Source organism: Cajanus cajan, chromosome 1 (assembly GCF_000230855.2).
Source record: "Cajanus cajan strain Asha chromosome 1, NIPB_CcT2T_4, whole genome shotgun sequence".
Lineage (NCBI taxonomy): Eukaryota > Viridiplantae > Streptophyta > Magnoliopsida > Fabales > Fabaceae > Cajanus > Cajanus cajan.
Window position 1 is genome coordinate 77,107,872 of NC_138517.1, and position 22,855 is coordinate 77,130,726.

At 32.3% G+C, this 22,855-nt stretch overlaps 2 protein-coding genes across 2 annotated transcripts; both read left to right on the forward strand.

Moving 5' to 3' along the window:
• Nucleotides 1-7,584: 7,584 nt before the first annotated feature.
• On the forward strand, nucleotides 7,585-13,824 carry LOC109817622 (exopolygalacturonase). The gene is made up of 5 exons (XM_020382935.3): nucleotides 7,585-8,508; nucleotides 11,300-11,623; nucleotides 11,729-12,018; nucleotides 12,615-12,840; nucleotides 13,075-13,824. The coding sequence occupies exons 1-5, from the start codon at nucleotides 8,302-8,304 to the stop codon at nucleotides 13,291-13,293; spliced, it is 1,266 nt and encodes a 421-aa protein (XP_020238524.1). The 5' UTR covers nucleotides 7,585-8,301; the 3' UTR covers nucleotides 13,294-13,824.
• A 6,239-nt stretch (nucleotides 13,825-20,063) lies between these two features.
• Nucleotides 20,064-22,129, forward strand: LOC109817621 (ethylene-responsive transcription factor RAP2-3). Its single transcript, XM_020382934.3, has 2 exons — nucleotides 20,064-20,315; nucleotides 21,225-22,129. Exons 1-2 carry the CDS (start codon nucleotides 20,150-20,152, stop codon nucleotides 21,782-21,784), a joined length of 726 nt encoding a protein of 241 aa, XP_020238523.2. The 5' UTR covers nucleotides 20,064-20,149; the 3' UTR covers nucleotides 21,785-22,129.
• The last annotated feature ends 726 nt before the right edge of the window (nucleotides 22,130-22,855 follow it).

Genomic DNA, 22,855 nt, shown 5'->3' on the forward strand with positions numbered 1-22,855 from the left:
TATTTTATCTTCTTCATCTCTCTACATGTTTCATTTTCATTTTTCCTCTTCTCTCTGGCGCATCTCTGGCAAGTGCCTCCCATTCTCTCCTCCGCTGCGGGACAATCTATTCTCCCTACAAAAAGCACTATTTGCTTCTTTTGTCTGTTTCCAAGTCGCTGCATGAGTTAAAAGGGCTGCGTCTTTGACTTGGAATTGTGAATGATGTTTCGGGTTATGTGAAGAGAAACAGATCCGCGACATTTTTTATTTTGGCATTTTAAGTGGGAATAAGAAGTGGGTTTTGGTTTGCAAGAGAGAAAGTGAAGAGAGAGTGAGAGAGGTTGAGGTTTATGATGTACGAAACTTTGTGCAGCAATTGTAGAGGGTGGTGGCGTTTTGGTGAATCTCTCACATGGAATGGTGCTTGGCATTTTAAGTGGGAATAAGAAGTGGGTTTTAGTTTGCAGAGAGAGAAAGTGAAGAGAGAGTGAGAGAGGTTGAGGTTTATGATGTACGGAACTTTGTGCAGCGATCGCAGAGGGTGGTGGCGTTTTGGTGAATCTCTCACATGGAATGGTGCTTTTCATAGGGAGAATAGATTGTCCAGCAGCGGAGGAGAGAATGGGAGGTGCTTGCCAGAGATGTGCCAGAAAGAAGAGGAAAAATGAAAATGAAACAGGTAGGAACGGAGGGTACACGGGAAAGTTACGGTCTTTGATAGAGCTTTTGATAGGGAGAGTAGGTTTTAGAGTACCAGAGCCAAAGATGCGCTAGAAAGAAGAGAAAAAAATGAAAATGAAACGGGTAGGGAGATGAAGAAGATAAAGCATATTTAAATAAGCTGAGAACTATTATTTAAAAGGTTATAAATTAATGAGGGTTAAATAGAAAATATTAAAACATGCTTAAAAAATATAAGTTATGACAAAATTAACACATGTCATCGTTTATGTAGTCCTAGTCACAGAGAGTTTTGGTACCCTCAAAACAAAACTTGTACCAAAGGAAATGTCATTTTCTTAAGCCATGTTGGGAGGTAGTATTACCACAGTTAAGTCACATTGGAGGTGTCGGTTTGTGAGGTTCACGAGTTATTTGTCAATATTGACCGAAAATATATGAATGTTCATCGAAGTAAAACTTATACAGGGAATAAGAATTAAACATTGAATTTCTTGTTTGGCGCTTTATATTCGAATCAAATTAAGAGGTAAATATTTAGTTTCTAAAGTTTGTGGTCCATCAAGCCTAAGACCTCTTGTGAGAACTCAACCTTCACTTAGAAGATGTTGTATTCTGCAGCATATATGCTTGCCATGCCAACTACTCCATGATAGCTTGGGTTGTTATATAGTCTGATCAGTGAAATGAGTTTAAATAAATAAAACATACAATTTTGCTTTTGATGATTGTCAATTTATTTATATAAAAAAAAAATCGCAGCTTGATAAAAATAAAAATATTAAACAAATTTTTAGTCTCTAATTTTTTTTCCACTTTTAATCTCTCATTTTTTTTATTCATATATTAGTTCATGGAAGAGACTAAACTAGGCAAAAACTACATCTGAACCCTTATCTTGATTTATTCTCATATTTTGTATGATAATTGTGGTCCAAATTACATGAAAACAAAAGGATAAGATAGAGTTCAAAAATATGTAAACATGAAAAATAAAAGGATAAGATAGTCCAAATTACATGAAAACAAAAGGATAAGATAGAGTTCAAAAAATTAAACCCACAAAAACTAATTTTGATGATTAAAAATAACGAAGGAAGGACTAAAAATTAGCACAAAAAATAAATTGTAGGAAATATATAATGTCGATCGATCACATCTATACAAACTACACAAGATGACACTGACTCCAACAAAAGCCACCTCCACCGCCACTCAAGCCTCAACTACATCTGAACCCTTATCTTGATTTATTCTCATATCTTGTATGATCATTGTAGTTCAAGTTACATGAAAATAAAAATATAAGATAGAGTTCAAAAATATGTAAACATAGAAAATATTTTTATATCATATAACCTCATACCACAACCATATATGAAGGCTAAACACTTCAAAGCCAATATATATCTCATTCAATCCACGTTAACCAAGACATCCATCAATGCATGTGAACACATGACAACATATATCATCTGCAAACACCTCGATCAACTAATGCGTTATCACACATTCAACTACGAAGATCTCCTAATAACATGAATAGTCTAAGTGACTCCATCCTATCGAACCAACCAAATCATTTTTACACCCAAAGCACCGATTTGATCACAACAAAATGGGATAATAATATGTCCTTTAGTTTCTTGAGTTTTGACACTTACACTAAGAAAGTCTGATTCCACCATTAGGAATAGTACAATTGGGTATGAACTTATTACGACCTTGATATACATTATCAGTCACATAAGAAATTTGTCCACTAATTATCCTTAAGAAACAACACAACCTTTTCAAGTACTTAGTTAAGGGTTATATAGCCCTTGACCTCCTACCTTACTCAACTACTAACTAAAGGCCTAGAGGAGACTCAACATACTTCAAAACCTACTCCAAGAGACACATCTACTTATGAAACGTTTTCCAACAGTAACCTACCTAAGCACCACTTCAAGATTCCCTATATAGGATCTTCAAATTTTAAAAATCATTTCCTCTCCTCAAGTCCTAAGTTAGCCAATCATGCCTTAATGTCATACTACATTCTCAACATCCACACATCATGCATACATCAACTATATATATTACATCCAATCAATACATATAGAGATCAACAACAACATTATCCATACATGGCATATCAATGCTCTCCAGAATCATACACCATATGATCATCTATATGTATCATTGTTAAGTCTCAATTATACTTCTTTTTGGACAAGACTTATTGAACAATTCCACTCATCCTTTGAACCATTGCAATATAATTGTTCTCTTTTTGGTTCATTTTGTGTGCAGATATAACTAACCCAAATTTAGCTAACAATACCTTAATACACCTCATTTTTTGTGCAGGTATTGAGCTAGAGAATTGAGGATTGAACATCCTTTGGGTTGGAAACTTAAGGAGCTAAGGAGCAGAGAAGAGTAACTGCGTCTGGCACAAGATGACCCGCGCCGGGCTTGAGCAGAACAGAGTGCCTTATCTCTACAAGTCATAAAGGCGCCGGGCGCAGGACTACCCGCATCGGGCATGATCGAAGCAGAGAGTAACTCAAACTCTCTGGAAGCCATTGCGCCGGGCGTAAAAGGAAATTACGCCGGGCGTGTCCTGAGACAGATATTGCTCAACTTCTCTGGAAGGCCCTGCGCCGGGCGCAAAGACTTATGAGCCAAGCGCGAAACCCTAATCTGACTCCCCAAGCTCGTATTTGAAGACATTTTCGAGGGCTTCTTCCTCATTCACACATTGGGCGCGTTTTAGGAGCTGTGGAAGGGATTCCCGGAGCTTGGAGTCGTTCGTGTGTGGGTCTTTCCTTCAGTTCTTCATTCTCTCTTCATCTCTATTTTGTGTTTACCCTCATTGTTTTGAGTGGTTCTACCAATTTTTTTGTGGGGTTAGATGCAACCAACGAATTCTATTGTAATCCTTACGTTTTCAATGATATATATATATATATATATATATATATATATATATATATATATATATGTTGTTCATTCATTGTTGTGTATGTTTCTATTCTTAATGCTTGCTTTGGATTGAATCTCCTTTGCATGATATAGGTTCCATTGGGTGTTGGAAAATAACCATTGAAATTAGCTCTGAAACAAATGCCTAGTGGGAAATGTATCTAGGAATGGAGCTTAGCCCATTAGTAGTCTTAAACCCTAGCCCATAATGCAGGTGTATGTATTGGATACTCAAGGAATTGATATTCAATATCCGCACCTAGGCTCTTACTCTAAGGAATTAGGTTTGAGTAAACTTATGGGTTTACTAAGCAATGTTTGTAACAAGAGATTAAGGATTCAATAGTGTAACGTTTGGTGAAATCTGACCCCACAATCTCACAAAAATCATAATACCATTTCTACCCTTTTCCACTCGCAATCAAATATTTTTATAGTTAACATTCCAGTAGTTATACTCTTCAATTAATCTTCACATGACAAACTACAAATTGGAATTATTCTTTAGTCACGAATAGTCAATAAATGCTTATTTTACCTACTAATCCATGTGGATACGATAATTTTACTACTTGAACGGCCGGTATACTTGCCGTGTTTGAGACCGTTGATAGAACAAAAGTGATTTAAAGTGTTAACAAAAATAGTTTTAACGAAAATATCAACAATCATCCCAGATCAATATACATAGAACTATAATCCTCATACGTAATAAAATAAAATAATATACTCATGTTCATCATACAACTTCACCAAAACATCAATATATCACATATACATCCCTTATTTGAGGTAGAGAGCACTCTGTCTTGCTCAAGCCCAATGCCATAGGATCTCTGCTTGACTCACATTCGATGTCACCTTAGTGGCATCCGACATCCTCCAAGCAAGGAGTCTTTGCCTTGATCACACTTGGCACCACCCAATTGAGGTCTAATGTCATTAAGTCAAAGACCTTCCTATGTTATCATGCCCGGTGCCAGTCAAACCACACCTAACATCATTCCAATCTGAGACGAGTTTCTCTCTTCATGTCTGATGCCATCGATTCTACGCCTAACATGACCAAGACAGAGCCCTTTGGTTGGAATTGCGTCCAGTTCCATAAAGGCATACCTGGCGCAACATCAAAAATCTACAATTGCAAACTTTAAAAATTGCCTCAATCCACTTGAAAAACAATCCAACCTAACGTGCAATGCATCCAAATCCACACATTAACCATATACAATTCAAAACCAAGTGCAATTTCAACATGTAACATCATATAAGGTCAATCACCAAAAATTCACCTTGACATTGAAAAACACCCAAAACCCTTCACCATTCAATCTAATTTCAACCATATGTACCCACATTTGATTAACACAACAACACAATTCATCAAATTAACCAATCAATTTATCTAGCTTCCTTTGCCTCAAATCCTAGCCACCAAGATGAAGAAATATTGAAGAGGAAGAGAAGAAGAATTCCTAAGTCCCCCAAAGAACTTCGCATGATGTTGAACTAGAATCCAACTTCAAGAACCTAGAGCACCTCTCTTTAAAACTTCTCTCTAAAATCTAGATAAATGAGTTTATGAGCCTTAATTCTTAATATAAACATTATATACTGCTTCCTCTTAGGATTAATTGAATCTTTAGTCAGAGACCCTCACAACTCACAGTTCAACCTAAGTATAATGTTATACATGACTTAGTTTTAAAAATACTATATTTTAACTCCATAAAAAAGTATAATCAAAAGATATACATGATAAATAATCATGACAAATAGTAACTTTGTGTTTACTTGAATCATTATGATTAATTTAGTTGTTAAGAATTGAGTAGCACATACAAGAATGTAAAATCAAATTTTATTATTATCATTATAATTTTTATGAATAAAAAAACAACTTTAATCAATTTAAATGAATTGGATTCAATTTTTCAAAACATAAACACGTAATTTTTTAGATTCGTATGTGGTAAAAAAAAAAAAATTAACCTCTCTCTTATCGGTTGAAAGAATTTTATAAAAGAGAAAAAAAAAATTCCATCAAGCCAAAGTCCTAATTAATGATTAACAAATCTTAACTAACTTTATTTCAGAAGATATTGTATTTTAACTTCACAAAATGCAACAATATGACCTTGACATAAAGCAACATAAAAAAGATCCACGTTCCGCACATGACATGACAATTCTTAACTTGGAATTATGCAATTTTATCATCGAAACAGTAATGTTCACATTCTATAATTATAATTATTTTTTTTTTTTCAATCTCAGAAATAATATTCGGTATCTGACCATATTTCAAGAGGTTAACACTATCACTAGCTAAAAGAATAATCTCAAAAAAAAAACAAAAAAAAACTCCATTACTAATAATTTCATGCACAGGAGTAACCACGTCTACTATTCTACCACCATCTTTGATGCTCTAATAATTTACTACTGCAACAGATTCGATTCCTCTTGGAGGTGAGATGCATTGTATATAAACCCTTGTCCTGAAGTTTTATACTCAAAAAATAGAGACCCTTTTTCCTTATAGTTGGTTACTACTTTCCTAATTCCTTCATTTCCTTGAGAAATGGCACCACAAGCAGATTTTTCTAAGATTGGGTTTGGGTATGAAAAGTTCTTTGGTAGGGCAAAGAGTTTTGGCAATGGCAACCCTCCAGCGACTCAAAATCTCTGCCAATACAAATTCTATCCAACTTATGGTGCTACCAAGGTGGTTCACATGCAAGTAGAAGATATCAACTGCAACGAAGCCGCTTCAAGATTCATAGCAGAAAAGAGAACGGAACTGCAGATGAAAGGTTTGGTTGGGCAGTGATTAATTAATATTCTAGTTATCTAACCAGAAATATTTAGCAGTGTTTTTTCCCCCTTTTATTATAAACTTTAGATGTCTGCTAGGTCTTGATGATGAAACTTTTAGCATATGGTGTGTCTAGTACTACTCTTGATGTAATATATAAATACACCTATGTATGCGCTAGCTCGAAGACAAAGAGGAAGGTCTTCTGCAGCTTCAAGAGTTATTAGGCTCTTTCTATGGCTTAGGTTTCTTCTTTACGTGCATGTACAGAGAGAATATGTTACTATCCATCAAGAAGTTTTGTTCTCGTGATCTTATTATTGCATGCCTCTTGTGTTTAAAATAGAGTAAATCATCAATTTGGTCCTCCAAGTATTATTCTCTCTAGTTTATACTCATTACTATAAGCACTATAAATTAGAGAGAATAATGTAAATAATTGCTAAATTACTGAAAATCTATTGATTTAGTTCCTATATATATGGATATATTTTCTGGATATCAAAGAGCTTATATAAAGGATTTTTAAATACTTTAAAAATTAAGGAACAAGATTTCTAATACTTTAGAAGTTATTAATATAATTTTATTATTTTAAGGATTATATGGTAGAGAAGTTAATTAATATATTTCAAGGACCAAACTGATGATTTATTTGTTGATAAAATATGATTACCAAATGTTTGTTTATAGTATAGACTTTCTCTCATCATCAATTAGTATAACGTGCTATGAATGTTCAAAGTTCATCTGTATACATGTAACTCTCACAAACTGGAGTGTGGTTGCGGATTGCTAGCTTTTTCTATTCCAGAAAGCCAACTAAGTTTACGCATCAAACTGGCAGTACCAAGGAGCAGCGAGAAATTGCAGTGTGAATATAAAATCTTTAAGAGTAAATTGGTAACTTACCCGTGAAATAATCATTCACTTGCATCTTAGTCCTTGAATAGTTAATTAAATTTAATAACTTCGTATTAGAATTTAGAAATAGTCCTTCTTGAGGGACTAAATATTCAATAAAAACTATGACGATATATACTTTATAAATATAGAAATTAATTTTGAAAATATTGGTTCAAGCAATATTGAATTCCATTTTTTAAGTAAAATATTGAATTTGGATTTTGTAATAAATTAAAAAAAAAGTGATTAAGAATGAGATTCTATTAAAAATGGTTAGTTTCTCAATAAAAATTAACCATCAATAAAATTGTAAATATTTGGTATCAATACTATTATTATAAAATAAAAATAAAAATTATATGGACTATGTTATCATTTACTCTCAAATTTTGCAAGGCAATGGCTGCAAAGCTTGTAATTAAAGACAGAGACGCGTGGATTAACTTAATATTCTTTGTTAGTTTGAGTGGCCATTGAAAGCATATTTCAGGGATTGTGGTGACAGCATATTTTTTTCCATCAAAACTGTGAATGGGGGAACAAAAGTTATCTTTCTTTTATCTTAGTGCTATTTGGAATGTGGTAGAGAAAATATAGCCTGCTAAGGAGGGGGAATTGAGAGAACAAGAATTTAGGAGTTAAAAATCAACAGAGAGAATCACAAACTTTAAATTACCCAACTTAACTGCAAATGCTGAAGTTCTCCGCGGATTTAGATGCTGATAAATAGCAATCAATGACAACAATTTATTCAACCAAAAACATAGTATGAAATTCAGAGGCAAAGACAGAGAGGGATCATTTTTTTTGTTTTTTACAACCTTCTATTCCTAGCCTCCCCGGGAGGCTTCTAGTTGAATAAAAAAAAAAAAAAAAAAAAAAAAAAAAAAAAAAAAAAAAAATTTAAAAGTAAAGGAATATAGAATTGAGGCTTAATATTAATGGCCATTACGAAGAGAGTTGGTGTTATAATTTTGTGGTTTGCACTGGCTTATTATGTGGATTCCATAAAAGGAGTAATTCCTGTTGCTGGTCCTTTGATCAACAAAGGCGCAAATGTAGTTACGGATGCCCTTTCTCCTGGCGAGAAGGTAAACAATGTCATGAGCTTTGGAGCCAAACCTGATGGAAAATTTGACTGCACTCAGGTAGTTTTATGGGATATTATATCTTTGTTCAATCGTGTGGTGACTATGCTGCATAGAATAAGCACCAAGAATGTTTATGGATTGTCTTTTTCTTCTCCTTACAATGTGAAATATATAAACATTGTCAATTTTTCCTTCACTATTGGTAAATATAAGGTCATTTGGTTTGATAAGAAACTTGGCAGAATTACCATATCTTCATTATTATCTTGCAAATAGAACATAATTAACATTCCACCATGCTTTACAGAATAGCAATTAGCTATGCATTAATTACCCATTTTGAGTTTGACGAATACGACTACAATGCTATTATCAGGAGAACCATGCTATAAAATCATTGTAATCAGAGAACCCAAGACTTTCTTAATCCAACACCAAAATATGATAATTTCAATGTGACACTACTTCCATCTTGACCAAATGTTTTAAGGGAACCAAATTAGATAAAAATAAAATTCTGAAGAGATAAGTTGACTTGGGCTACAATGGTTTATTTTACTTTTATTTATAAAAATATTTTTCAACAGGATTTTTTTTTTCCTTTTTGAACTGTAATTCATTTTTTTTTCAAGAGAAATTTGGTATATTTTTATTCATTGACCCTACATATGTACCAGAAGTGCAATATAAAATTTAAATACTAACCTTATTTTAATCTTGAAATCATGTTGATAATATTCTAAACTTAAATGATTATCTTTATCTAAATAATATTCCAAAAGTTTGAAACATAGCAAACTTCTTAAAAATTGAATTATTCTTTTTCAAATTAAAGCTATTTAATTATTTTTTTAAAACTTTTCTTTGATTCAATATCTTTGAAAATCCAAGTTGAATTTCAAGATAGAAAGAGTTGATTTTCTCCTTTTTATGCTTGCTTTCTTTTTTTATATTCTCGTAATGATTCTTATCACAATCTTTTGTGGGACTCATTTTATCATTTAACTTTAACTTTCCTTTGATGCCTTTGTCTTTTTTTTTTTTTTGGTCAATTTCATCTTCTTTGTTTATTGTGGTTTCATGGTATAACAACATTGAAACTTTGATACATTTCAGATGGTTTTTTAATATCTTCATTCTCCTCTTAAATATCAAGTTTCTTCAAAACATATTCATCTTGTGCTCTTCATTTAATAATGATCCTTCATTTTTATATTATTTTTCATAGTTGACTCCCCATTCATCAAATATAGAGGAGAAATCTTATTTTTCATATGAACTTTGATCACTTCTATGTTCACACAACTTTTATCATCAAACAACACTTTGTTGTTTTATCTCTGATAATTGAACACCACTTAAAAGATTTTGACTAATTTTGGAAACATACAAAACATTATATATTAATTTCAAACTTAAGTGGATTTTAATAGAACCATTATCACTAAATCAAGTTTTTGAGGGTTTGTTGGTTGTAAAACATAACATTAAAAGTAACTATTCCTCTTTCTAGTTGATCAATCTTTAACAATGTTGGTCTTTCATTACTACTAACAAGACTTGTATATTTTCTCTGTGTCCAAATTGACCGCACTAATAACATCTTGTGTCAGACTTCTATCAATATCTCTTTTGTGAATGATTAGTCTTTTTACAATAAGGACATGATGGAAAAGTTTAAGTAGTATTGTTTTATTATCATCTTAGAAAGATTTTGTTAACCACCGAAGATTTATACACATATCTCTACATTAATATAATATTGTTCGCTTTTATCTAAAATTTCATAATTTAACTTTTTGTTAATGGATAAAACCATCTTTAAAATGTGTATACTAAATATAGATATGCCTTTGTTATTATTGGTAATTATAAATATAGATTCTAAAAATTACTACAATATGTGAATCACCTCCGATCACGGGCTTTGAAAGTCATTCAAATTTTGGCCATAAATGGTGATATATTGGCAACACTTCACAATTAAACTAATTAATTCTCACCATCAAGTGACATAATTAATCGGTACATTTCAATATAATCATAAATCTCAAATTCAAATACTAAGTAAATACTTGTATTAAATACTTCCATAGAAAGTTTTATTTCCTATGGTGGTCTTTAAGAGAAAGACTAGCCTGTTTGGATAAATTTATTTAAAATTTTTATGAGAAAAAAATAAAATAAGTTTTTCAATAAGTTAAAATTAACTTATACTTAAGTTAATGTGTAGAAGTTCTCTTATATAACTTCTCCAAAATATTTATAAATTAATTTATACACAAGTTTCACATATGAAAAAGCTTGTTTAATTTTTTATTCTTATATTTTCTTTCATAAATGCTTTCGAATAAGTTTGTCCCAACATAACCTAAATTTCCAATTTCAATTCAAAATTAATTACTGCACACCGTTAACATTGAAAATGCAAAATGTTTACTTTACGTTCTGTATCATGTTATCTGAGATAGAATAACCGTGAATTGATATAAAGAACAAATGATCCGGATATTCCCTTTTATAAAAATCTGTCCATGGCTTCCTAAAGTACTTCTAGCTTTGACTTTGGGATTAAGGAACGGAAGTGTATTTTTGGAAGAATTTAGACGAAATTTATTTGAGAAAACTATTATTAAACAAGTGTTTAATTAAATTGTTTACCTAAATACCACCCAGCTGCTGCAAGTACTGCAGGAAACGATCATAAGAAGCCACAAGGACAATGAATCAAACCCAAAATTGCTAATACGAAACATAATTCTTAACAAAAAAAAAAAAAAAAAAACATTTTGATAATTTGATAAAACAACAAACACGGGTCTTACGTTGGTTATACATGTGGCTGTAGGCTTTCATGGACGCATGGAGAGCAACTTGCAAGTCCAACGTGCAAGCGAGGCTTCTGGTTCCTCAGGGAAGATTCGTGGTTTCTACCATGTTTTTCGCAGGGCCATGTTCGACTCCAAATCCCGTAACAATCCAAGTTGTTGGCACTGTTGTGGCCACAACAGATATCAGTGAATATGAGAATGGTGAATGGCTCATGTTTGAAGAACTAAATGGTTTAAAACTTATTGGTGGTGGTACTTTTGATGGCGCGGGTAAGTCTTCATGGGCACATACTGAGAACTGTAAAACAGACCCCAGCGACACTTGTGTCAGAAATCCTAGTGTAAGTCCATATTTATTTAGAATCTGTTTTCATAAATTTTTTAAAAATATTTTTTAAAAAAATATAAATAAATAAATAATTTTTTTTGTGTTTTTCCGAATGCAGAGTCTTTATTTCAACAAAGTTAGCAATGGAATTCTACATAACATAAAATCCGTGGATCCCAAAGGCTTTCACATATTTATCACCAACAGTGATAACATCAGAGCTGAATCACTTAGGCTCACTGCACCAGCTACCAGTCCCAACACCGATGGAATTCATATTAGCAGCTCTTTCAATGTAAAATTATCCGAAAATAACATTGAAACTGGAGATGATTGTGTTTCCATGATAAAAGGAGTCAAGAATGTTACCGTCCACAAATTGCATTGCGGTCCTGGACACGGTATTAGGTAATTCTAAATTGCTCGCTTGGCTACACTGATTCACAAAGGTTAAAAGATTATTTTCTACTCCATTAATTCATATTCATGAATCCATTATTTACTTTTTGACCAACTGAGAAAGTTCACTACTCGATCATATATAGTTGAATGCAGTTAATTGATTTAAATTTTATGAAAATTGAGTGATCCATAAACATAATTATGGATTTGTATCTTGACTTACTTGAAATATAAGTAAATAGTAAGAGTTAGTTAGATTGTAGTATCAGTATGTGGGATTTTTTGAATAAATTTTTCCAAAAGCACTTCTAGAAAAAAAAATGAAATAAGTTTATTCATATGTTATAATTAACTTATGCATAAGTTAATTTGTAAAGATTATTTGTTATTAACTTCTCCAAAATCTTTTTTTTTTAACTCATATATAAGCTAATTTTAGTTTATGAAGAAATTTATTTCAATTTTCTTTTTTCTTCTTCTATCTTAGAAGTACTAATGGAGAAGCGTATTCAAACTGGTCTTATATATAACACAAGAAGAGGGTGGTATTTTGAGAATACAATTTGCCGAGTTCCTTATTTAACTTTACTTGTGCATGACAGTGTTGGAAGTCTTGGAAAGTATGCAGATGAACCAGAAGTGAACCAGATTCGTGTCGAGAACTGCACGTTGGTTGGCACAGACAATGGCATTAGAATCAAGACATGGCCAGATAAGTTTCCAGGTTCAGCATCAGATATAGGCTACAGTGACATTATCATGGAAAATGTTAAAAATCCTATCATCATCGACCAAGAGTATCAATGCTTTCCAAACTGCAAAAAGAAGGTTGGTTTGTTTATATCTTTCTCTTTTTAATCCAATAAATTTGTGTTATACTGATGTTTCAAGTTAGCCTATTAGGCCTCCAACTTGAGAGTACAATGCACAAAAGTTGAAGTTGTTCATTGAGATTGGGATAGCCTTTGTTTATTTTCTTTCACATATAATAACCCTTATATTTTCCCTTTCAATTATGAAGTTGGAACATGCTAATATGGGCATTCATTTATTTCCATGCAGCCTTCACTTGTAAAGATAAGTGATGTTCATTTTTCAAATATAAAGGGAAGCACAACTTCACCAATTGCAGTGGATTTAAGGTGTAGCCAGCAGTTTCCATGCAATAATGTTAAACTCACCAACATAGACCTGAATCTTGGACCCAGGCCTTCAGGCTCTAGATGTGCCAACATTAAACCAATCTATGTTGGCATACAAAAACCACCAGCTTGCCTGTAAGGGCTTGACTTGAAATCACATGCATTTTTGCAGCTCTGGCAATTAACTACCTGAAGCCAAACCTAATTCAACCCTTAATTTCACTTGCTGTCTGATTTCCAATCTCTCCTCTTGAACAACAATTCGAACCAAATAGAATCAACTTCCATGTCTAGCTTTCACCTGCCAACAGAAAAGGCAGAAGTTGTATATAAAATAATTAGATTAAGTAATTTATAAATTTTTTTTATCCTTGTCTAGTCATTCAACTGCCTCCAGATCTTCTTAGAGTGATTCTAGAGAGGTTGTGCTGTTTCAATGAGCTGGGCAAGGTAATTTATTAACTGGATGAGAGATGTAAATTTCAAAGCATCAAATAAGCCATTCTTGGTTAATGATTTTACTAATTTTAAGACTGTAATTTACTGCTAATTTTTATCAATTGTAATTATGCAGTTTTCCATTTCAATTGTCTTGTATTGTAAAGTATGAAGCAATATATGAGAATGATCAACCATTTAGAACCTTTTCTTTTTCCAAGAAGAGGTTATATTGTAGCGTTCGTTACTTTTTTCTGTATCCTTTATTTCTGTTCTGTTTTTTTGGTATTAGACTTTGCACAGAGGCTCACTATACTACGGTGGTGCTAAGGCTATATACTACATGAACTTCTCCATCCAAAGGCGTTGAACTTATTGTTACTTTTAAAACTCAAAGTCGTTTTCACATCGGAAGATATTGTGGAAATCCTGGTTCTTCTTCAATGATATTTAAATGACTAAGAGACCAGAATTTTCCTCTCATATATATCTTCTTGTTATGCTTTACGCAATCCACTGAAGAAGAAAAAAATCTTGGTCTCATTTCCTCATTCTTTCTTTCAAGAAAACATTTTATTATAAGGAAACAAAAATTGGATTCTTTTGGGGTTGAATAAGTAACAGCCGTCTTTAAATGGCAACATAACCTACGTATATAAGTGCCTTACCTTTTTTGTTTGTTTAAATAAAAGTCATTCTTTATAACTTTAACTGTGTGAGTACAATAAAATAACTTCATTGCTTGTGCTTCAGAATTTTTTTTTTCAGAAGTTCATCTTGCAGAATTTTTTAAATTAGAACTGGATGTTTCAAATTAAAGTGCCTATATATAGTTACTTGTTTCATGTCATAAATCATAATTATTGTATAACAATGGCTGTTTCTTTGACTCTATATCATTATCAGGTCATTTTTGATGTCATATTTCCTTGTTTCAGAATACCCCTTTCAGTTAGTCAGTCAGCAACAAACTGCACACCATTACCACGTAGGATCTGTTTCTAAAACTTGCATAGTACTAAATGAAATTTATGACAACATAAAAGCTAATGAATGTGCTAAACAGTTAAAATGTGAAAGAAAAACTGTACGTTTAGCATAATTCAAAAAACTTGGGATTAATTAAACATATAAAGAAGTGTTAACCCCATTGTTCATAGGAGTTAACAAGACAAGTTGTGCCAAAAATGAAGAAGATATTAGCATTAAGCTTGATTATAGCAGTTATTTATTTAGTTAGTTCTGAAATTGGCATAACATTTGCCAGGGCTTCAACCACTTTAGCTCCAGAACCTCAAGCTGATTCTCCTGCCCCAGATGAAATTCCTCCTGCTGACTCAGCTGAACCAACTGCACTAGAAAATTACCCTTATGATGGCTCAGATGAATCCGCTGAGCTATATTCAACGCCATTAGAATATTTTGATGTGACCCGTTATGCAAAAGTGGCTGATGGGAAGACAGATTCTAGCTCTGGAAGCTTTGACTTGCTTCTAAGAACTCAGTGGTGGAGGACATTTTTGCAGTATTTGTAACTTCTTTTGGCTATTAATGCAGTTTAACAATGTTAAATAAAACTAGTGTAGCTAGAAGCAAATTACCATCATGTTCTATGTTGTGGTATCACTGGTGATTTAAGGACAAAGCTTATCTAAGTAGTTCCGAGATGGGAATAATTATTATTAAGGACTACATAGCCATCTATTTGTTGGACAAAACATAATTACAGTTTGATTCACTCAGGCTTTGAAATTCATCAATGTTTCACATGGTACTCTCAGAGATATATCTTTGTTGAATAGTATAGCTGTCCATGTTAGAATCCACAAGTATGAGAACATTGATTTATCTGGTTTCGACGTTCAAGCACGGATGGAATCACCGTTAATTAGTTAGTCATTTCAATAACATCATTATCACCTCATCAATAACATCATCAAGAAATTTATGCTATTGGAATGATTAGCGGGGATTCCATTCCTAAGTGCCCTCCTCAATAATGTCATTGTCGATTATTAGAATGATATTATTATGAACAATTTCAATAGATTATTATTAAGTTATTGTCAATTATTTTGTTTAACAGGACTACAGGAGTCTGAAAATCAAGAGCAATTTCAATAGATTATAGGTTACCAAAAAAAAAGTAGATTATATTATCCGGTAATCAATAATTTGTGGGAGGGAATTCTTCGCTTCAAAATAATCGATTATTTTATTTTGGTAATTAATTATATAAAACAAATGACTTTTTTTCATTGAAAATAAAAAATAAATAAAAATAATCGATTATTATAAATTGTGATCAATAATTGATTATTTTAAGTGACCGTTAGTTTTTTTCAAAAATTCATCGTATTTTTTTTATTGTTTCTTGATTACAACTTACTTTTAAGCATTTTGTTATAATTGTTAAAAATAAAATATAAATTCTATTAATACATAATATATTGTTAAATTGCATTCAAAATTAATATTAAAAATATATATGAATATATGTGAAATATATTTATATTTACATATATAATATATGAAACTTTTATAAATCAATATAGGTAACTTTTTTGTAATATAATAAACTAATTAATTCTCCAATTACAAGTACACACCATATATGCTTGAGATGACCGAATGATCGGAGTAATTTTCATTTTCATCCGTATTTTAAAATGCAACATCAACATTTATTTTGGCAAGAGCAATTAGTGGTTAATATATATATATATATATATATATATATATATATATATATATATTAAAAATAAATTTTAAAAATATTTCTACAAATGTAATATAATTAATTTTTATTAGTGAAAAATATGAAAAAAGTGGGGCAAAACAAATAATTAGCTGGCTCTAAGAAAGAATAATGTATTGTGATTAATTATGATTAAAGATAAACGAATATGTTTAGAAATAAATTAGAATTTTAAAATATAACAATTTTTACATTATTTTATTTTGTAACTTATATAACATATTTATATTATTTGGGAGAAAACCAGCAGGACTCGAGGATTTCTGTGAGCAGTTTTGACTACTTGCCCCACCCCCCTACTGTTTTGAATGAGTCTGGACGCTGACAAAACGTACCAAAATTAATTAATATATTTTTCATTTTTATTCTACATGCAGCTTATTTTTTACCAAAACATATTTTAATTGTATTTCAATTAGATATTAAAAGAATAGTTTCTATATAAAATAAATAATATTTAAAGATTCTTTTAAAAAGAAATATTATCTACTGATTTAAAGATAAACTATATCTAATGTATTAATCAATTTTTATAGTTATCAAATATTTGTAATTTTTAAATTAGTCTCTAATATAATATATATATATATATAATCATTATCATCAATTTAGTCATTATCATCATAGATAGGAATTGAATTTCGACGACTTGAACTGATTCGAGAATATATAGTTTGGTTTATAGGAATCATTACCAACTAGGTGGCAGCTGATCAAAACATACTTTATAGAGTGGAGAAAATTGTCAGTTGCATAAGTATGTAGTGAAAGGATTGACATTATGCATATATAGTAATTTTTACTTTCCCAAACTTTATGAACACTAAGTTATACTCCATCTTCTTCTTTCTTTCTTTTTTTAAAATTGTCTGTTTTTAAAAGAATTTTATTTTTATTTACCTGACATCTTTAATATTTAGAATAATATTAATTATTTTTAATGACAGAATTATATTTTTATATCCACAATAAAATGAATAAAAAATATAGAATAAAAAACTGAAGTTTTTCTTTAATAATTTGTGTGTAATAACTTAAAACCGTGTATGATAAAATATATGTGATGTGTTATTCAGAAAACAATTAATGAATGGGGATATAACGATGAGATATATCCACATAGAAAGGTGCCTGAGTACAGTGAGAGTCGTAAGTCGTAAGCACTAAGCAGGACCACTTAATTAGATAAAGGTGTAAGATGTATACCATATTCATATTGCGGCTGAAAAATATCTTCACCTTAGGTAAGTGGGTAGAACACACTGTTAACAACTTGCAAACAAGAAACGCAGAAAACCCTTCGAAATGTGCAATTCATTGACTATAATATGCATATTGATGATATATACTAAATGATAATGTATACTACCAAGAATGAAGTCAATCTACTCTTATAACACTACGTAGGGGACCTCACCTCACAATCTTTACAACATGCATGGCGGTGTATAGATCGATGCTTAATAAGCTCATGAACATTAAAATACTTTTCATATTTTATGACGCCATTTTATTTAATTAATGTATGTATATTGCATACTTCAATTCTTCACACTTATCTTGGTGCTTGGTTACACTAGGGTTGTGTGAGCCACTTGGATCAGTTTTATCCTAAATTCCTCCGCATAATTTGCGATTCCTCGATCTACTTGTTTGTTTTCTTCTGCATTTATCGCTTTGTGTTTTTCTTCTTTTTGTTACCACTTTACGACCTTTATTTTCAGCTTTGCAATCATCATGTACGTTATACACATATACGTATTTGCAGCCTTATACGTATGCCTCCACTCAACATAAGGATAACTCCGTTATCTTTTTCTTCTTTAAACATGTGGATATAAAAGGAAAAATTATACATATATATCGTATAAAAATTTAGAAGTTTTGTTTTGTCACATAATGCGATATAATGTGTTTTTTGGGTCAACGATAAGTATTAACTTGAGAATTATAATCCAAGAAAGGACGCAGTGAACATAATTTAATTGAAATTTAGCCGCCAAGGTTTTTTCCCCATCCTCCCAAACTGAGACTAAAATTTGCTATCTGCCCGGTCAAAAATAAAAACAAATTTGCAACCCGACATAAGCATATTTTAAAATTTATTTGTATTTGAAAAGTAAGTAAATTTTTTTAAATCTTAAATTACATGCTGGAAGCTGACCTTTCACTAATATTTCCTTATTTAAGAAAAAAAAAACTACTGCTGCCTTTTCTTTCCTATGATGTCGGTGAATCTATACCTATATATATATATAATAAATATATCATTTTTTAGGACAATAAATAAATATATCATTAAGTAACTTTTGATTCTGCTGGCTGGAGAATTTATTATAAAAGGTGTAAAAAAATATTACAAAATGAATTAGAATAGAAAATTAATATTGCATTAAAAATTAAAAACACAAGTTATTTTACTTTTCTAAATGTTAATCGCAGTTGGAGGAAAAATTAGGTGTAATTAATTTTTAGTTTAAGTATATTTATAGTTCTTAGAAAATAAGTAAGTTGATTTTAGTTTCTATAAAAAAAATTATTTTCTAAAATTTATAATTAAATATTATTTTTATTTTTATAAAATAAATAAATTTTAATTTTAATTTACCTGAAATATTTTTTTAAAATTTTCATTCCTTTAAAATTGAAAATTATTTTTTTTATTTTTATCAATCATTTTAAAATAGATAAACAACATTATTTTTAGAATTTATATGAAATTTTTAAAAGTGTCAAACATTAACATAATAGTATTAATAATTATAAATAATTACTTAATCATTTAATAGATAAAAATAGTAAAAAGTGATTGTATAAAAACTAGTTTCAATTTTTAAAAAAATAAGAAAATAAAGAAAATCTTTTAATAATCAAAATCAAAACTAACTAATTTTTATAAGCCATAATTTTTTCTCATAAATTAAAAAACTTCCACATAATAATTACCGTATTGATTCAGATCATTCACCACATAATAATTACCTTAGTTATACCAGATACTTTCACCGGCCCTCCATTGAGAAGAAAATTTTCCCCAGCTTTTTCCAACGTCATTTCGGTGAATGACTGGATGGTAAATATTTATATTTACCTCTACGGTGAAACGAAAGCAAAACAAGAATTATATGCAAACAGAGTAGCTTTATTTTATTTTTTTCTTCACTTTTATATTAAAGGTGTGGAATTAGGTACTACATAAGAAAAGAAATTAACCATTAATCAGGGTCTGAATTTTTTATGAATAATAAAAAGGTAAATATGTATGGGTCACACACACAGTGCATGTAGTAATTGTACAGAGTAGTACAAAGTTGTATGCAGTCACTTCCCTTTCAAATATTGCGAAAAAAACAGTAAAATAAAGTGATGGAAAATTTTACAGCGGTAGGTAGGTGATTGGATCATAGTAACTTGGCATTACATCGATGGTCTAGAGCGTTATTATGAGAGAATTGGAGGGTGACACATGATGCGAGGTTAACTCCAAAACGAAGTGGACCCCACACCCACACTGAAACCGTGTGTTCCTCTCTCTCTGCCGTTAAATCTGGAGCGTTAAATCGGTCCCTCCCAAGTTCCGAAGCCAAACGGCAAGAGTCTCCACCGTCTGATGGTGAAACAACGATTTCGTGATTGAGGTCCTGAGTGGGGCCCTGCAGTGTGCGGGAGAACTGAGAAGCAACGTGGGCTCTATATAAACGTGAAGACGCAGCACGTTGTCATTCTCTCTCTCTTTCACACAGCATGTATTTTTGATGTGTGTCTGTCACGGCTCACGAGACTCATAGTGATAGTGAAGATGTGTGGAGGTGCCATTATTTCAGACTTCATTGGCGTCAAGCGTGGCCGCAACCTCGCCGCGCAGGATCTCTGGTCCGAGCTTGATCCTTTCGCTGACCTCCTTGCCTTCGACACCGCTACCTCCAAACGCCAACCACCACTGCCTAAAATTCAACACAAAAATGGTACCTCCATAATTTTTACTATTTTGATATTATATTTTTCTTTTATATGCAAAAAATCCCAATCGACACCTAAAGAAGACTGATGCTACGAGAAACAAATCATTTTGCAAATAATTGTTTTATATTCAAACTCGAAATTACTTGTTCATTAGAATTACCGATCGAGTTATCTATTCTGGGGCTTATTTTTGTTGATAAATAGGTGGTGTTTGTTGGATAGGTTCGAACCCAAAATTAAAGTAAAGTTGAAGCTTTCACTGATTTTCCTTCAACAACCAGCAAGACGTCGATGTTTCTTTTGATCACGTTTTTCCTTGTAATTGAAAAGTAAAGGTAATTAAAAAAGAAAAGGCAAAGTTTACAACTTTTTGACAGTTTTTAAACACGAGAAGCAAACTCTCAAAGCATATAAAAATACATTAAACAAATGAATCCTGATCATATAATATGATCCATCACAATAACAACCCCCGAATCCTGATCCCAACGGATGCCATCCCGAAAGACACATGGCCTTTCCCGTTTCCAGAAAATCCACAATAGCCATTCACAACCAAACGAATAAATTATTTTATTTATTCTAGTTTAGTATAGTATTAGTATATATAGTTTTTTTTACACTTGTCTTTTTATATTTTTATGGATTTTTTCTCACTCAATTAAAATTTTATATCATTTGTCAATTGATTGGTTGATCACTGATATAACACGTATAATAATATATTAAACACATAATATTAATTAATTAAGCGGTAAAAACTAAAAAAATTGAAAAGATGAGTGATAAATTTGTAAAAATATGAAAGAGGGTGAGAAAAGAATGTAATTCAGCATAGTGTTTTGGAAGAGTACTTTGTGAGGTGTGGCATGATGATAAGGAATAACGCAATGTTTGTACGTATGTGGCAGAGGTAGCATGTGAGAAGAAGAAGAAGAAAAGCGTGGATGTGGTTGCAGAGAAAGGAAAGAAGAGTGAGCGAGCTCGGAAGAACGTGTACAGAGGAATCAGGCAAAGGCCATGGGGCAAGTGGGCTGCGGAAATAAGGGACCCACACAAAGGCGTCCGCGTCTGGCTCGGCACTTTCCCCACCGCCGAAGAAGCCGCCAGAGCCTACGACGCCGCCGCCACTCGCATCCGCGGCGACAAGGCCAACCTCAACTTCCCCGCCACTCCGCCGCCGCCCTCCAAGAAACGCTGCCTCGCCCCCGACCACTCCCAACAATCCTCCTCCACCTCCACCACCACCACCACCACTACCACCACCACCCCGCCGCCTGACGCCGCCATCCACGGCGGCGACGAGCTCGACCTCAAACAGCTGGAGTGGTTCCTGGGGTTGGAGAATGAGCAGCCTCTGCCCAACGGTGGTGTTGAGTGGAACAACAACGACAACAACAACAACTACATGGTTGACGACCTGTGGATGCTGGACGACGTCGTTATGCCCAACCGTCACCTCGTTTACTAAACAAAAAAAACAAAGCCGTTTTCTTATAAAACTATGTTGCCCTATGTTCTTAGTTTCTGTTGCTTTGTCTCTTCTCTCCCTTTGCCAAATTCTGTTTTGGACGGTCCAACCATTTTATAATTAGGTGCACCGTATGGATCAGCGGGATCATTATATTATGATTATAAATAAAGGTAAGTTAATTAGGGCGTGTTAGTGTTATTAGTGTTAGTGTTTGCGACTTTGCGTCGAGCATGTGGATGTATATAATATATGCCATTATATGTATGGTGTCGTTTTACCGAGAATACCTCGTTTGTGATTGTGATGTTGGTGCGTGAATCTGATGTTTAATTTCTAGACCAAGTTCGATTGTCTTCATATGTGTATGCTTAGTTAATTCTTTAAATAAGCCTACTTGTTAATAATGTAATTATCGTGCAAACTATTTCAACGAATAATGTTCGACTTGGATAAGTGTGATGGTATGTATTAATTAATAGCGCACGAACGAGATTATATAATTTTAGTCTGGAATTACGGATTTTCTGTAGGAGATTATTTTATCGGAATCGAGAATAAGTACGATATAATGGATATGTTTTTTTTTTTTTTTAATACGAAGTTTAAACTCGATATTTTACTTATGAAAAAATACATGGTGTTCTTACCTGAAGTCGGTGGATGAGATGATCTCTGGATAAGATCGGTGAGTCTCTTCTACTTGATACGTCTGTTACTTCGAGATGGGGTTGGTACCTGTAAAAGAGACTCTAATGCTTAAGTTAGTCTTTGTGAATGTATGAGTCTCATATATATAGTGCATGTACCTTGATATGATTAGGGTTTTTTCTTGTTGATAATTGAGTTGGTTAGGATATGATAAGATCTCCATCTTATCGGTTTATCTAATCAAGGGGCGATTAGGCTTATTTTGACAAGTTGGCGTAGTCTGATCTTATTGGCACCGAGGTGGGCCCTGGTGCCGATATGGGCTGTACACTAGTCCCCCGAGCTTCGAAGACTTTTAGCCGAGGAGTTAGTACCGATATGGGTGGTACACTAGTCTCCCGAGTTCCGAAGGCTTTCAGC